Below are 16,173 nucleotides of genomic sequence, written 5' to 3'. Positions count from 1 at the left end.
GCTACAGACCAGCATTAATAGACATAAATTAGGAAATGTAATTTTTTTAAATTGACCTCAGACTCTGTGTGTTATGCTTTGAAAGGGCACTGATCCACCAGGACCCTGACTTCTTTTGTTAAGACAGAAATTTCATATGAACCTTGAGAGCCAGCTTGAACTAACAATCTGCACCCTAGCCAAACTTTTGTTACATTGTGAGGATGGAGATTTTGAACTGTTTCAGAATAAATACTTTTTTTACTATGTTACAGCCAAACTGCACATGCTCAGAAAATCACAATGCTCTTATGCTGCTACCAAATTTTAGTGTCAAAGAGCCTACAGGAAAATCAGTTCTCCTTCCCAGCAGGCACGTAGAAGGGTGCAGCTTTTGGAAAAAAAACAGTCCTAGTCAAATCAGATCAGAAAAAACATGTAAAGAGGTGGGCCACACTTTTCTGTCTACCTCTTGCAGTACATGGCAAAGCAGTGTGTGGCGATCATGAAGACATTGTTTGGCTTTCCTTGTTTTCTACCTACTGTGGTACCTTGAAGTGACTGGCCAAAGAGTTTCCCTTCCTCAGTGTATGTGCTGTTGCCCTTGTTGCTACTGCATCACCAAAAGAAACCACAATAAACAAAAAACCAAAAAAAAAAAACCCAACAGATAATTCAGTTGGAGTTCTTCCATTGGTATGAATCATTTCCAGTAATAAAGCTACAGAGTAAATGCTGTTCTCAAGCACTTACTATTGACTGTTTCATGACTGTGCTTTAAAGAAAAACAACTTACTTTCACAGAGCTGACTTCACACGTGTTATTCTGAATTTAATTGTAGAGTTCATATGTCAGGCCTCCCTGTGCACTGTTCCCTGCAGATATGAGTATCTTGCTATGGAGGGTACAAGCATGTCTGTAACAACTTGCATATTGCTTTTAATTTGTGCATGTAATATACTTTCAGTTTTGAACAGGAAGAAGAGATTTTTAAAAAACCTTTATCTTCCATCCAGCTTTTCTAAAGATTATTTTCTTCCCCTTCAGTTAGAATCTTGGCAGACTCAGCACACAGATTGGTGGAGATGAGAAGTTCCACAGCCTGACCCGATGTTACTTCTTTGTTCTGTGTTTTTTTGCATAACAGCTTTCTAATAGCTGTGGGATACTCCTTTGGGTTTGGTGGCACCTTATCTTCTATGATCTGTTGCCTGTGTCTCTTCAGAAGCAATCTAGTTTGTCACTAGCAGAAGAAGCATTTATGATGAGTGCCTTAATCATCACGCCCTCTCAGAACTGAGGAATCTGCCAATTTAAAATTTAGATAAATGGTGAGCTGTGGCTATGGGAACCAGTGGAAGTGCCCCTAGGGATCTGTTTTCAAACTGCCACCACAATTATATTTCTGTCATGAAGCTACTATCTTTGTAGTGTGCTTGATTTTTTTTTTCTTTTCCATTTTCATCTTTCTCTTTTCCTCTTCCCTTTCCTCCTCATTTTCCTTTCATAGCAGTAGTAGTATGACCTTTATCTTTATAACTATCAAACAGCAAAATCTGCAGCTCATCACACAAATGATGTTTTGGATTACACAAGAACAGATGTTTCATACAAGAACAGTTTGGAAAACCTCTAGTTGCTGGCTTACCAATATCTTATGTTGATAGATTATAAAAAACATTATTTATTTTTTTTTTAACTGAGGCGATGAAAAACATCATCTACTTTCCGAGTCACAACAAAAATGAAAGAATTAGCTACACCTAATTAGAAGTAGGAAGTACTGATCTAATGCAATTAAACTCCGGATAAGAAGCCAATTATTTATAAGTTACTTTTTCCTCCCTAAACCCGTAACACTCTGTGCTGGAGTTATAATGACAGTAGCTTACCTGCCATTACCAATTTCTGCAATTTTGTCTTCCTTAGAGAAGTAGAAATACAAATCATTAATGAATCTGAAGTACTCTCTAAATTGTGTAATTGCACAGTAATGGACTCAGTACCTAAACAGATGTCAGAGTGGCTGTTTCTTTTCATCTCCAGGGGCCAAGGCCCTGAATATGAAGGCCTTGCTGGCAAGCAGCAGAGCCAGCATTATGGTACCTCTGAGCCGAGTCTTTCTCATCAGTAGGAATATAGGAGTCAAACATGAAGGAAGAGCTCAGGAAAAAAATGGGTCAGGCAAACAAAAAGCTCAAGTAGAGGGTTTAAGAGAAGCAGAGTTTTACAGCGTTATGTGCAAAAGAAAGGAACTAGAAAATGAAAAGCAATGGATTCTGCTAGAAACTCTGAGAACGGTGAAGAGGAATGAAAGCAGCAAGGGAGCTTTGTGATTTCAGTATCTGCGTCTTCAGTACCTGGGGCTTTCTGAATCAGTAGCAATGCTGATTTGAAGCAAACTTCAAGGAACTTGAATGTAAAATTGGATGCTGCTTCTGTATCAAAATTTCGAGCCCAGGAGGCCTTTGTTTGTTATTACTCATTTTTAGTTTCAATGGTTGCATTTAATGTTTGTGTCTCATTCTCATTTTCTGACTTAAAAAGAAAAAGAAAAAACCTGCAAAAATGGCTTTAAAGGTAAAATGAACAGTTTCCTGCTGTAAGTCAGATGAGTTGCCCAAGTATTGAAGTGAGAACCTGCCCAGAGATAGGGCAGAGTTTGCAAGCATGTAATTAAGAGAGGTCTTGCTGTGCTGGGTGATTGATTCTGTACTACTTTTACTTGTTAATACTGTGTTTTCAAAAGGGCAAAAATCTATAACCTAAAAAGAAGTCATTTGTGTGGCAGTGGAGTCAGTTGTGTTCACACTGGACTTTAAAGTTATGGCAAATTACTGAAAATTCACAAGACAGTGTATTTTTTGTAAAGGATTAGCAGAATTCACAATCAGAATAATTTAGAAGCATGAAAATTACACCATTTGGTTAATTTCTTTTAAAACAAGTTTTTTTCCCAAGGAATTTCAGCTTAGTAAGGATGGAGACAGAAAGGAGATTTTGTAAGATGTGAGCATATTGTTAAGGGAAGATAAATACAGTGGATTGGCTTCAAGGCTAAAGGGATTACACCTTTCTAATCTACCAGATGCAAGGCTGCTGTAGTTCCTGGCTTCACAGCCCAGGATGAGATGCTGAGCATTCATTCCAGAGATGTAAATGCTCACTGAGCACCCACTCAGCCAGCCTTGCCGAGGAGCAGAGGAGGAGAAGGGCAGTACCTTGAGCAGCGCCTGCATGAACAAACAGCAGCTCACAAATGTGGGGCAGCAGTCCATCCATGATGCAAACAGAAAATAGGACCACAGTGGAGAAGATGCCCTGGACTGTGGTGATCAGAGCTTGACCAGCCAAGCTGACTGACCAGCAGCTTGCTTACATGGGGCTGGTCACTTTTCTCACGTGAATCCTGAATGAAATTCATCCTGCACATGAATTCACCTCTTTCCTTTCTCTTGTATCCTTGCAGGTGCCCCTGCTTTTTCCTTGCATTGCTTCTGGTTTTGCTGAATCCATACTCAAATGTCCCAAGGCTTCCACGGCAGTTTCGACCTTACACAGAGTTACTGATAAAGTTTCTTAGCCAGTGCTGGCCTTGCATGGTTTTTCTCACCCAAGAGACCCTGATACTCCCCCTTCAGAGCTCTGTGATGTTTGGCCATTGCTCCTGTGTCCCTACCATAAGTAGCTGTGAATTCCAGCAATCCTTCTGGGGATGCTCTATAGCATTTTTAGCTGCTTCTGCCCTAATCTTAAATGTCCAGCAACTTCTGTCGCATCCTGTGATTTCTCGTGTTCTCCTCTCTTAGCTGAGCCTCAGGCCTGTGCCTGCTTCTCTCTGCATCCTTTGGCAGCAGTGTGATACTGAGCACAGTGGAGATGAGACAGGGATGTGCTTAGTTCACAGGACCTGAGTTATTTAATGAGTTAAGTGGTGGGAAAAGCTGCACCATGGCTAGCAATCTGAGATCAGCTTGCTCAGAGGCCACAGCTCCTTGCTTGGCTTTGCTCCTGTTTTAACCTGAGCTAACTTGCTTGGATTAGCCACCCCAAGTTGTTTTATTTCCTAAGGACGGAAATTTGCCTTTGCCTCTGTCTGAAAGGGGAAGGCAGCAGACTTGAGGGAGGATCTTGTTGGTCTTAGAAAATTTTATGCCTGCTTTTCAGAGTTTTCTCATCTACAAGGACATCTGGGACAATGAATTTTTTTTGACAGGTGATTAAGTATCATTAGCTATTGTTAGTGTTAATTAAAAGCATTTGTAAATGAAGAAAAGCATGCTTAGTTCCCCAGTGGGCATATTTTGCATGACAGTTTTGCAAGACAGTGTTTTTTTAATGATCTTTATGCAGATAAGGTGAAATCTATGAGGACAATGTCTTTATTGAGTCAAGATTTGTTCCTTGGTATTTTATTAGAACATGCTTTGCTGCAGGCTTTATTCTGGTGAAGAATTCCAGATTAGTCTTGCTTCAAAACTTAGTTCAGCATCTTGTATCCTACAGCAGGCTTCCGTCACCATTTATTAATTTATTTTTTCCCTATTATAATTTTCTCTTTAATCTCAAGGTTATAGGAAAGAAGGCTGCTGGCTGCCTGCTCTGCTTTCTGAGGTGTCCCTAGGATTGGATGGGGACTGTGGATCATCCCTGGCAGCAGGGAAAGAAATCTGCCATACAATTTTCCATGCCTTCCCTGAAGGAAGCAAATGGGCCAGCTGTGATATTCTGGTGTCAGAGCAGAGCATGGAAGTGTAACCACAATGTTAGCTTTAGTTACACTTCACACAGCTCAGGAAGCCAGTTCTGGCCAGCAAAGAGATCTTGGTTACATAGTGCAGGAAGATAAAAACAACATAGATTTGGTTTTAGTGATCCCAGTTTTCCTTTACTTAGGAATACTCATTACTTTTATATGTCCCAGTCCTTGGCTGCAAAATGAAAGTTCATCCTCTCTCCTGTTATTGCAGTCATCCTGCTGTGGTCTGTGTTCCCTTCTCATGTAATGCTGGATCAAGTCTTTTGCTTCAGTCCAATAGCCCTGGCCATTAAGTGATATCCACACGTACTGCCTTCTTCCTATCCCCTCATTTCCTCTTCTTTCCTATCCACAGGGACATTTTTCAGAGAGTGTAAAATTCCTTCTCTCTCTGTACCACTTGCCACGCTTTAGCAAAACAAGTGGTATGTGAGATTCTAAACATGATTAAAGGAAGTTTTAGCTAAAGTTCATTGTAGTTTATTTGGTTGGGGTTTTTTTAACTGCTTTTGAAGCATGGACAGGGAATTAACCCAGAGTCTACCCTCCTTCCTCCCAGTAAAGGGAGATACTAAACCCAAAAATAAATGTTTGGCTTAGCATAGCTGTTAAGTCTCCTCCCCCTGGCTGCCACACTGAAGTTTCACACACAGTGGCTGCTTTCATTACATACACATTAATACACATATATGTTAACAGGCACTGCAACACTTCCCCTGGCTGCCATTTGGGAGCACATCTAAAGCCCATTTTGGTGTTGAAGAAGGTATTGTAATGATACGGCGATGGGTGATACATCTCCCAGCACATTCAGTACAACGCCGGCAGTGTGAATTTTTGCTGCCAAAACCTGTGCAAATCACCACCAGGCTTGCTCCGAGCTACAGATGGGGGAGGACTGAGAGTGGTTCTGAAGATGTTTGTGGAAAGTTTGAGGATTTTTAAATACTGGAAAATTGCAGTGGTTTGGTGCAGGAGGAATGTTCAAAGCAAATAGAGGTGGGTGCGGTAATTGTCGAATGTTATTTATCACAACCAGACCTAGAAGCCTGAGATTTTCTTAAACCACTGTTCAGCTGTGGTAGGGAAAGTCTAAACTCTTAGAGTCATCCACGAGGCATGAAAGTTAAAGCCTGCTTTCTGCTCTTGCCCTTCCAGCCTCCCCATGAAGAGGAGAGAAGAAAGCCCCACCATTTGCTCTCCAAGTGTAACTTCAAACAGGTGAAAGATGGCTAGAGGAAGAGTGGGGAAAGAGGGACATGGGCATGGTGCAGGAGTAAGCCTGCTCTGGGACACAGGTGCAAGATGTTTCTGCAGGGCTGCACAGCTATGTTCTACAGGAGACTGAGGCTGGTAGCTGGGAAGACGGCACAGATAGGCAGTTATGTTTTTTTAAAAAAACCCTTGTCACTCACGGGTTACACTAAAATGGAAGTCCTTGCATACCGGGCCTGTGATGGATGAGAGAAAAGTCCTGATCAGGTATTGATCTTAGCACATCAGAATGATTAGGGCACAGCTCAGGAGGAACGTTTGTGCTGTTAGGTAGGAGTAATGAGTCACAGCTGAGGTTATGAGGCTGGAAACCTGGCCAGATTAGGAAAGAATCTAATATTCTTGAACATCACATGTTAAACATGAGTCAACAATTCCAGACAATATAAAAAAAGTCATGTTCCAATGTATAAACAGGAGTAGATCATGTAGGACATGGGAAGCAACCCTTCCTCTTTGAAACATGTTTGCAAGGCCTCAGCTGGAATGGGGAGTCCAGTTCTTATCACCACATGTTGGAAGCAGAGCAAGGGGCAGCTGGGTGGACAGGGGTGGCAAAATGTCTCAGAGCTGTATGGAATGTGTGACCTGTGAGGGGCAACTGAGGAATTCAGAGCTCTACAGATCCTGAGGGGAGGTGAAAAGGGCCATTTTCAAAAACACAGGCTTCTGTAGCAAGAAATAGCATTCTTACTGTGTCTGTGATGAATGGGAGATAAAACAGTGGCTTAAATTGCAGTAAAGGAGACAGAATAAACAAAGGAATAAGTATAGACATGCTGAGACACTGATATTGATTGCACAGGAGGGTCATGGAGTCTCTGCTAGTGAAGGTGTTGGAGGTTCAGTTCAGGTAACACAGGCCCATGTACTTTGGTTTTGAAGGCCTTCAAAAACCTTTTTGTTCCCCATTTTCCTATGCCATCTTAACACTGTTGTTGTGTGTGTGGATTCTATACTAGGGATATAGTTTGGTAAAGCAGTAGGTGACTGGAGCACATGAAATCTAAGAATGTCAACTGAAACCAGCTTTTCGGGTAAAGTGTGAGGAGCACACTGATACAGAGGATACAGAGGACTAGTAATAGAAATTAAAATTTTAAAATATAAAAGGAATTTATTTGCCATGTGTTATTTGCCTTGCTCCTCAATGTGCTGCCTTTTTGGTCAGAAGGAAGTAATTAATGTAAATTTGAGGCTTAAGGCAGCACTAACTTCTTGTGAACACTGAGTGGCCTTTTCAAAGGTTCAGCCTGCAGAAACTGAATCCTCAGGAGTGCTTTTTCCTGACTGAGGGACAAAGAAGAAAGAAATGTTTCTTCCTTTGCACACTTGCCTGTAGGGCTCTGCCTCATTTTCCTCGAAGGACAGGAGCTGTCTGTATAGGAAACAGCTAGAGCTTGTTGAGAAAGCCACACAAGTAAATAACAGCAGAGAAAGAGGAAACCTGCAGGACAGCCAATTGATGTTTAAAAAGCAAAGGTGTGATATTGGCATACTAGGATGGTCAGAAAGCAGGTGCAAGAGAAAGGATGAAAACTACTACCTGTCCACATAATGCATATAGTCTGAGAGCATTACTTGATGTTGGGGGAGCAAGTATAAATTCCTGGAGGTCAGGAGTATGAACACTTTAGAATATGGTCAAAAAGTTGGTTCACTGAAAGTAGTGATTTATTTATATCAATAGATTGGGAAGGATACATGAGCATGTTTTCTATTCAGGTAAGCCAGATAGAAGCAAGCAATAGGAAGCAAAGTTAGCGACAAAAGGATGCATTGAGTGGAAAAGTGTCAAGTCTCTATATTTAAGACAGTGGAAGAACATAAAAGTGAAAAACGTGATGTGAGATAATAATAATGATGTCACCTTATAGAAACTACAGTAAGACACATAATATTCCCTTAAAATATACATGAGAGAGTACACAGAAAAGGGATTTGGAGTACTTATGATATTTTTGTTTGGGTACTGTCAGCTTTTCTAGTTGGCAGGCTCTGGGGCTGCTGCAAGGCCTGTTGTTTCTGATTGTTCAGTAACTCCTTGATAGTGAGGGTCTCTGTGCAAATGCCCAACCTCCATGCATCAGACATGCAAGAGCTGGCTGACCCTGAGATAAGTTTGCCTCGCCATCTGTCAGTTGCTGTCAGCCCTGGAAGAGTGCAGACGACCACACGCTTTTACATGGCCAGCAGTTAGAACGTGGAACTTCACATCAGAGAGCACTGCCTGGGCAGTGACACCCTGTCTGGAGCTTTGTGACCTGTTGTCCTCAAGGATTTCAGTGCATAGCTGAACATCAACTTTGCTGGGCTAGCTCTTTACTTCTTTGGTGTAATCGTCTCCCTGCATTTTACATTTTGCATGTTACTCTCCTCTCTGGACAGTCAAGAAATACATCTAGAGATTTTGGTGCATATTGCCCAATTGCCCTCATGTCAGAGGTCAATTCAATTGGCTCATTTGGTTGCTCAGCTCCTTCTCATTTCAGCATGGAAGATACCTTGGGACCCTAGTAGTATGAGGAGTCAGTGTAAGGATTTGGTGTGATTGATTTCAAAAAGACCAATTGAAAATCTGCTAAACCAGCCTGCCAGTGGGTGAAATGAAACTCCCAACACATAGGGTTTTGTGTCTTGAAAAAAATTGAATCAGATGGAAAAAAAAAAAAAAGATGTGCTGAGGCTCCAGCCCCAAACTCATTTCCCAGCAGGGTTTTAACCATATGAACAAAACCACCTATCCTCTCAGTCAAAAAATGTCATGCCAATCCAAGGCCCTTGAAGGGAAAGTGCAGGAGAGCTGCTACAATTAGTGTGCAATCTCATTAGCCTGTACCATTTTCCTGCTGTAGGCACTTGCTTGATTTGATTATAGCAGTAAAGATATAGTGCAGTTTGAAAAGACAGACCAGTCCTGCATTATTTGAGCTCGCAAAAGCTGTCCCCTGTGGATCAGACACCTATTTCTATTGTTTCCTTAAGGCAAAAAAGCCATCAGAAGTGCCTTTATTGGCAGTGGTTGCTTCATGCCGGGAAGATTAATATACACAACATTCCCCTCCCAGCCTCCTGCTTTCAAAAAGTAACCAGCATAAAAGTATTATTCAATTAGTACCCTGTCAGAAACCTCATGTTGTCTGAAGTAGTTACTAAGAAGACAGTGCTTAATAATGATGTACCAAGCTGCGTGTTTCAGTAGAACTTTGGAAATTATACAGATGTGTTTATTTACAGATGACTGGGTAATTTTGCTTTGAATCACTAAGTAATCTGCAGAAAACATGTGTAGCAAGTATCTTAGGTATAATTTATTCATTGTTCCTTTAATTATTCGGTTTGCCTTCATTTCATGTTGTCAGGTTTTTGGCTGCTGTTATTAATAAAAGCAAACTGAAAACCCATGCAGCTGAAGATATAATTTCTTTAGCATATTTCAAATAGGCAGGGGATTAATCTTTTGTTGAAATGGATTGATTTGCTGCAACTACTGTCTAATGCACTACTATAGAATAAGTTAAAACCCTATAAAAATTTTAAGCACTCCTCTGAGAAAAGCACATTCAAGTAGTTTGCAATATCTATGTAGAATTATCTCAATCTTTTTTGGTTGCTGGAATGGAGAGAAAATATCACTTCTAGAAATCCATCGTAATTTCAAACAATAAACTAAAACAGTATCAGTTAAAGCTAATGAAGAAAAGCAGCAGTGTAATTTGTCACCTCTCAGTTAGAGATGATGACTTAAAATGTCAATGTGTCCCCGTTTGCCAGCTATTGCAGATTGATGATAGTTGGTCTCCCAACTAAACACATGCAAAAACCCCCCACCAAGACCCAAACTAGTTATACCAGCCCTGGTACAATTCCTTTTTGACCAAGTGCTATTTTGTATGTTGTTATCTGTAAAATGTTTTATTTCCCAATTTTTTCCCTACGTCAGCATTTTTTTTTATATAGCTATTTTGCATCATAAATTTAGAGATGTGAACATTCTCAGGAATGTAGTTTTACTCTGAGTCTGTTCCTTGGTCTGCTCTTCGGACAATTTCACTTTAAAGGAGTTATTGTTTTCTGCTTGATGACTTTCCTATCCCAGGAAAGATTCCAGCAGAGATTATGTACTGTGTAAAATCAAAAATAGTTCTGATCTTAAAGTCATACAACCAAGCAGAGGCATCCTTTTTTCTCATCACGTAAATCTTGTGGAGATAGAAAACTGTAAAGATTTGGGATTAAAAAAATATTTTATTTACAAAAACGCTGTGCATTTTTTCCCAAGAAAGTTTTCACTCTGTCTCTCCAAAAGTACACTTGGTGCTACTGTTTACTGCTCTAATTTGAACTGGATTTATTTTGTAGCTATCCGTTGAACAACAGCGATCTGCATCCGTTCAACATTGAGGAGAATGGTGGAACTCCATACACCACAAAAATGGCTGCAAGGCACCACCACCACCATCGGCATCACCACCACCACACCAATTATGGTGCCCTTGCTCCTGAAAGCAAGGACATTGTTTCTGCAGTTCCAAATCCAACCAGTAAGTCCACTACAGAGATTGTTATTTCAGTGACCGTGCTGCTTTCAGGTTTGTCTCGGGCAAGGAGGCGAAGGAAAGCAAAGGAAAACACTATGCATTTCAGTTTTCCTCCTTGAAGAATGTGCTTCCTGTTATTATTTGCTAGCTTTGTAGCATGTGCAAATGAGACAAGATTTGCATTTTCCTTGGTTTGCTACAGGGTTGTGGGATTTGGTGTTAGGTGGGTGTTCCATAGCTGAACAAATTCCCCATTAGTCACAGATACTGACTCTCTAACCACTTTTTGGCACAGGCTCCTTTTTCATTGTTACTATTTGTTTGTATAGTTTCACAAACCTACCCTCATCTCCTATTGTCTTTTGCTGATCTGTCCAGCTGGCCCTCAGCCCTCATTGTTGGGATCTTGTTTTCATGTCTGGGCACAGGCAGCAGAAATTTTGGAGCCCCAGACATACAGCATCTTGCTCTTAGTTTGGGTAATCGGAATAATTGCAAGCTTTAGCAATCAAGATTGGAATATTCTTGCTTCCTTAGTGGAGAAATTCTTGGCTTGTAGAAAGCAACGAGGAGAGGAGCCTATTCATTCCTGATGCAGTATTGGGGAGTTTGGGTGGAAGTCTCTCCTGCTGAACATGAACAGGCATTTTTAAGGGTACAGAGCTTGGCCAAATATTTTACTCAGGAACTGGAAGAGAACCATGCCCAATTGAGCATTGCTCTCCAGATTTACAATCTCTGCACTCTGCAGTGTGTCAGATGCTGAAGCTGTGTAAGAGTGTTAGATGATGGGCAAAACAAAATATGATCTATTATATTCCTTGTCTCTAGGAAAAGATGAGTTCGTCCCTTGCCCAGTTTTTGCCTTCATAACTGTAAATGACCCTGAGATAGCTATCCATTATGGAATCTTTCACCCTGGACAGTTAATCTGATAATTTTCAAATTCCTGAAACCAGGGTCTTGGACTGTACTGGGTGACCCTGACTGTAAGCCGTCTCACCTCAGCCGTATTGGACAGCCATCCATCTGGACCGGCACTTTAATCAGACTCTGTTTCAGAAGATCAGAAACTTCTTTTTTTTTTTGGTCCCCCAGAAAGTGCCCCCCAGGTAGTTTTGAGGTGTTTGCATCTCGGCCCTGCTCTGCAGCACCGGCACCCCTCAGGAGGGGAGGGAGTGCGGGCTGTGCTGGTGTGGGGCCGCTCCGGCCCTGCGCGGGCTGGGCCCGGGCCCGGCGCTCCCAGGGCCGCCCCGCATGCCGGGCCGGGGCCCAGGTGATGGGGGGGATGCTGGCGAGGCTGTGCTGGAAAACCTCTCCCGGCTATCAGCCTGGCACCGTGGGAGGCGGTGACCTTTCTGGGGGGTGTGCCAGCCCATATTTTCCTTTCCCAAATTAGAGCTGAAGCATGCCAGGAAATTCATTCAGCTCCAGCTATGCTGCTGCTGAGTGTCCCGACCCAGAAGGCCCTCCCGGCCCTGCTTCCCCCGGCCCCCTCCTCGGGGCTCCCATCCAGCCCACAACCGTGTCAGACTCCCCTCCCGGTGCCCCCGCTTCAGTCCCTGCAGTGCTGCTGGTCTCCAGCTCCCCACCGCCCTGCCGTGGGCCCACCTGCGGGACAGGAGGGAATTAAAGAAACAGCAAGAACCACACAGCACAGGGTGTTTACTCCAGCACTCCGTCTCTTCTCAGGTCACACAGCTCTCCTGCTTCTCCTTATTGCAGGAACAACCTTAGGAAAAGCCTAGAAGAGCACAAGGGCAAACATCAGGAGAAGTTCTCTTTGTGCCCAGTGAGCGTTACCTGTGAGATGAAACTGGGGCCCGGGAGGCTCCATGTCCTCCCCCAGACATGGGGACAGTGGGCCTTCTCTTCCAAACTGGCCCTGGTGGTGGGGAGCAGCGTCCCTGGCCTGTCTGGCAGCTGCCATGCTCTGAAGGGGACTTCAGAAGCCAAGGCGTGTGTGGCACCTATTGCTGGAGACAAATTCACCTTTCTCTTCACTTTGTCTGCTGAAGACTGCTCCACACAAACTATTTGATGCAGGAGAATCAGTGCCGGTTCCTGCCCAATGCCAGTAGCACCGAATGCCAATTCTCAGTTTGTCTAAGGGAGGGGAAATGGATGGGACACCTCCAAGGGAAGGCTGTGGTGCAGCTGTGCTGACTGCTCCCAGCTGAGCTGTTTAAGCAGCTGTGCATGCCGTGCGCTGGGCGTCTTAATGCTGCCGTGCTGCCCCACTGCAACCCATTGCTGATCCTCTGTGGCACCTCTCCATTATGCTGGAGGTGCAAAGCTGATTTCCCTTGAGAAATGGGGAGTCCATGGTTATATCTGGCATGTTCATGCTGTGAGAGCAGTGGCAGTCTGGGTAGGAGCACTTCCCTTAAAACAGAATCCGACTTACTCGTTTGCAGCTTGGGGTGATGGGTTTAAGTGCCTTTTCAAGGTTAGTGATCAGGGGACTAGGGTTGGTTTGTTTTTAATGGTTTCATTAAAATGCTGCTCAGGCTATTTCAGCTGAGAAAACTCTTGTAGTGAGCCTGTGGGAAAGGTTCACAGTGCATGTACTGAAATGGTTAGGAGCATGCTGGCCACTGGCCGTTTATGGAGGACATGGCACAGTATGTGGGCCAAGAAAAAATCAGGCAGAGAGGAAACACTATCAGCAGTCTGCCTCAGGAACATGAGGACATGGGGGACTGATGTCTGGCTCCAGGCTGTGTGGAAAGGCCAGTGCTGGAAAGTGTTTCTAGGAAGTAAGTGGTCACTAAAATGGATGCTCTCAGGAAAGAGGATGCTTGTGACCAAAATATCTTAAGTGGAAATGCCTGAAGAGCAAAAAGATCTCACAGGGCAAATATGCTGTCCTAGCAGAAACTTCCCCATAAGGCTGACAGAGTTGACACCAGCACTTAACCTACCTTGTGCTTTTCCATGGGACCACAGGTGTTTTGTGACTTGTTCCAGTTGCTATGGACTGGACTCATCACTGAGCTCTGAGATGGTTTTGAATTCATCTGAAGTGGAACATGGAGTGACCCACTGATTTGTACCTACCATCAGGCTGAGAGGGAGAAAGCATCTGCCTTTCTTCCACTTACATCTATTCTGAGAAATTCAAAAATTCCACTGCAATTAGTGGGACATAGGCAGGAGAGAGGGAAACAACAATGCACCCAGCCAGGGTTCCTTTAAATATTAGTGCATGTTTCCCAGCAAACACACAGCACAGGACTTCGTTACAGAAACAAACGGAAAACAAACCCAGGCCAGACCTGCCTGATTTTTCACATTCCAAGTAATTTGTCTACTTCAATTACTGGACGAAGTGAAATCCAGTGAAACAAATCTGACATGTGTGTTTATGAAGGCAGCTCAGCAGAAGATGTTGTTTTCCTGCATTCAGCCTGATTCTTGTACTCGCAATGCTACTCTTCACCTCAAAGCTAACGTACATAGATCACATCCTGTGGTGCAGCACATCTTCCCCCAGCATATCCCAGAACCCCAGTCCCACTCTATGCAACAGCAGTTGGCCTTACAGGGAAGAGAGGGTGAGCTGCTTGCTGAGCCTAATTGGCATGGCAAGGTTGTGCATGGATTATCAGGTGCACATGAGCAGATTCACCGGCAGCAGCTGGGGCTATCACTGGGAGCAGATGCCAACACATATGCAGTGCAGCTCACAGAATTTTTATGACAGAAAATGAGGAATGGGAAGAGGGGACCCAGGTTGCCTCTTGAACTCTGGGCTGAGCTTGCAGGTTATCACTTCAAAAAAAAGGCATCCTTTATTCCTGAGCAGCTCGCTACAAAAGACCTTGCATAACCCTGAGCAGAGAATGGTCTAACACAGACTGAATTTCAAGCTGAAAACAGTGCTTTGAAAAACCATGGAGCTGCCAGATCCTTTCTTGGAATGAAAGCCTGGGTTTGCCAAGACTTAATGGTGACTCAGGAAATTTATGCCTTTTGTAAGAATTCTTTTTTTTTTTTTTTTTTTGCTTTTTCTTTTGTTTGTTTTTGAGGTTGGGTTAAAAGGCTAAACTGGCCTGCTTGTCTTCCAGAGCTCTCCTTTTAAACAACCAAAAAAAACACCCCAGCTTAAAAATCAGTTTTAAATAATAGCAAACATGAATAATTTAAATAAGGCACTTTCTCCCCTTTATTTTATTTCTTAAGAGGAAATTAGAATGATTTTGTTTCTTAAAAAAAACTGCCCATCATCATGTCTGATTTTATGGCTGTGGTAATTTATTCCCAGGGTATCAGGCAGTTTCACAGACTCATATGCACAGAAGCAGCTGTGATGTGAGAAATGCTGAACTCTGGCAGCACTAACTTGTGATGAAAGACCACCAAGAGGAGGTCAATGCTGATATTGTAACCCTTTCTAGGACATTATTACCTCAGGGTCTGATAATGTTTCACTAACGCCAAAAAACAGCTTTTTTCCTTATATCCCTCTAAGCTGGTTTTAGCAATTTGTCTCTAGTCAGCAAAGCCCTTAATGCATATTTAAACAGCTGTAGAATTAGATCTTGAGTGAGTAATATTTAATATTCTTAGGACAGCTTAAGAACCTGATCCAAACCAAACTGCAGTCAGTGCAAGGTTTTTATTGATTTCAGTAGGCTTTGAATCCGACTCCGCAGAACTGGATTGTTCCCAATTGTTCTTATCTAGAATCCGTGGCAAGAAGAAATATGGGAGGACACAGAGATTCCTTAAATCATCACATGATGAAATTTATTTTTCTCAGAGTAATTGCAAATATATATATATATATATATATATATATATATATATATATATATATATATATATATATATATGCCACAGCATCCCCAAGATGATGACAGAGACCTTTTAGGGCTGTCTGAAAAAAGTATTTTTTCCTTGTCTTTCTGTGTCAGTGGCTTGCTCAAAATCTCTGTTGACAGCAAATTCCTCACAACAGTCTTAAAGAGGCTGGCATATAAATAAAGATGTCTGAGAGAAGCCAAAAGCTATACTCTGATCTCTTTACACATCACATGTTTTGAGAGTGGCACCTTGGCTGCATAAATAATCCCTCTGGTGTCAAGTAAGTTTTAGAATATAGGGGGGGTAGAGCCGGTGGGGAGGTAAGGAGAGAGAAATATCTAGCCCAAAGCTGGCAAAAGCTCTGCTGAAATGGAAGGATGGGTGAGAAAGAGGAGGGGGAGGAATTGTTTGCTAAATAGAAAAAGGCAAAATGACCCAACAGGCATAATTATGAAACATTTAAGAGGGTCTCACAGAGAAGATGCTTTGCCAACCGCCGTCTCTTCAAATGCAGTTAAGTGTCTTGCTCTGAAGTTTTTCCGTAGCCTCCCTTCAGACTGTATCTTTTTCTTTCTTTCTTTTGGGCATCCTTTTAGAGCTGAGCTCAGGACTTCCCCTTCTTTATGATGAAACTCCTCATCTGAAGAAAATAGAAACGGAGAGTGTGAAGGTAGTTGGACCATGGCCAGCCCTGCACGTCAGCATGAACAAGGTATAGCATATACATATATACTTTTACATATACATGCCAGAGCACCTTTGTCACTTCATATTCAAAAGCTGCTGCTTTTTCACCTCCAATTCAAATC

The 16,173-nt window shown here is 42.6% G+C and overlaps 1 protein-coding gene across 3 annotated transcripts in view; it reads left to right on the top strand.

Annotated features, from left to right (window-relative positions):
• The window catches only part of EPB41L4B (erythrocyte membrane protein band 4.1 like 4B), a 168,554-nt gene that overhangs the window by 85,575 nt on the left and 66,806 nt on the right, over positions 1-16,173 (top strand). For 2 of the 3 annotated variants that reach the window (XM_038163991.1, XM_038163969.1), the window contains exons 16-17: positions 10,377-10,558; positions 15,949-16,076. In XM_038163991.1, coding sequence (XP_038019919.1) covers positions 10,377-10,558; positions 15,949-16,076 — 310 coding nt within the window. The remainder of the gene's footprint in view (positions 1-10,376; positions 10,559-15,948; positions 16,077-16,173) is intronic. The other variant, XM_038163979.1, reaches the window with a different exon arrangement.

The sequence above is a fragment of the Motacilla alba genome, chromosome 2, assembly GCF_015832195.1.
Source record: "Motacilla alba alba isolate MOTALB_02 chromosome 2, Motacilla_alba_V1.0_pri, whole genome shotgun sequence".
NCBI classification, from domain to species: domain Eukaryota; kingdom Metazoa; phylum Chordata; class Aves; order Passeriformes; family Motacillidae; genus Motacilla; species Motacilla alba.
This window is presented reverse-complemented; position numbering and strand designations above follow the sequence as displayed.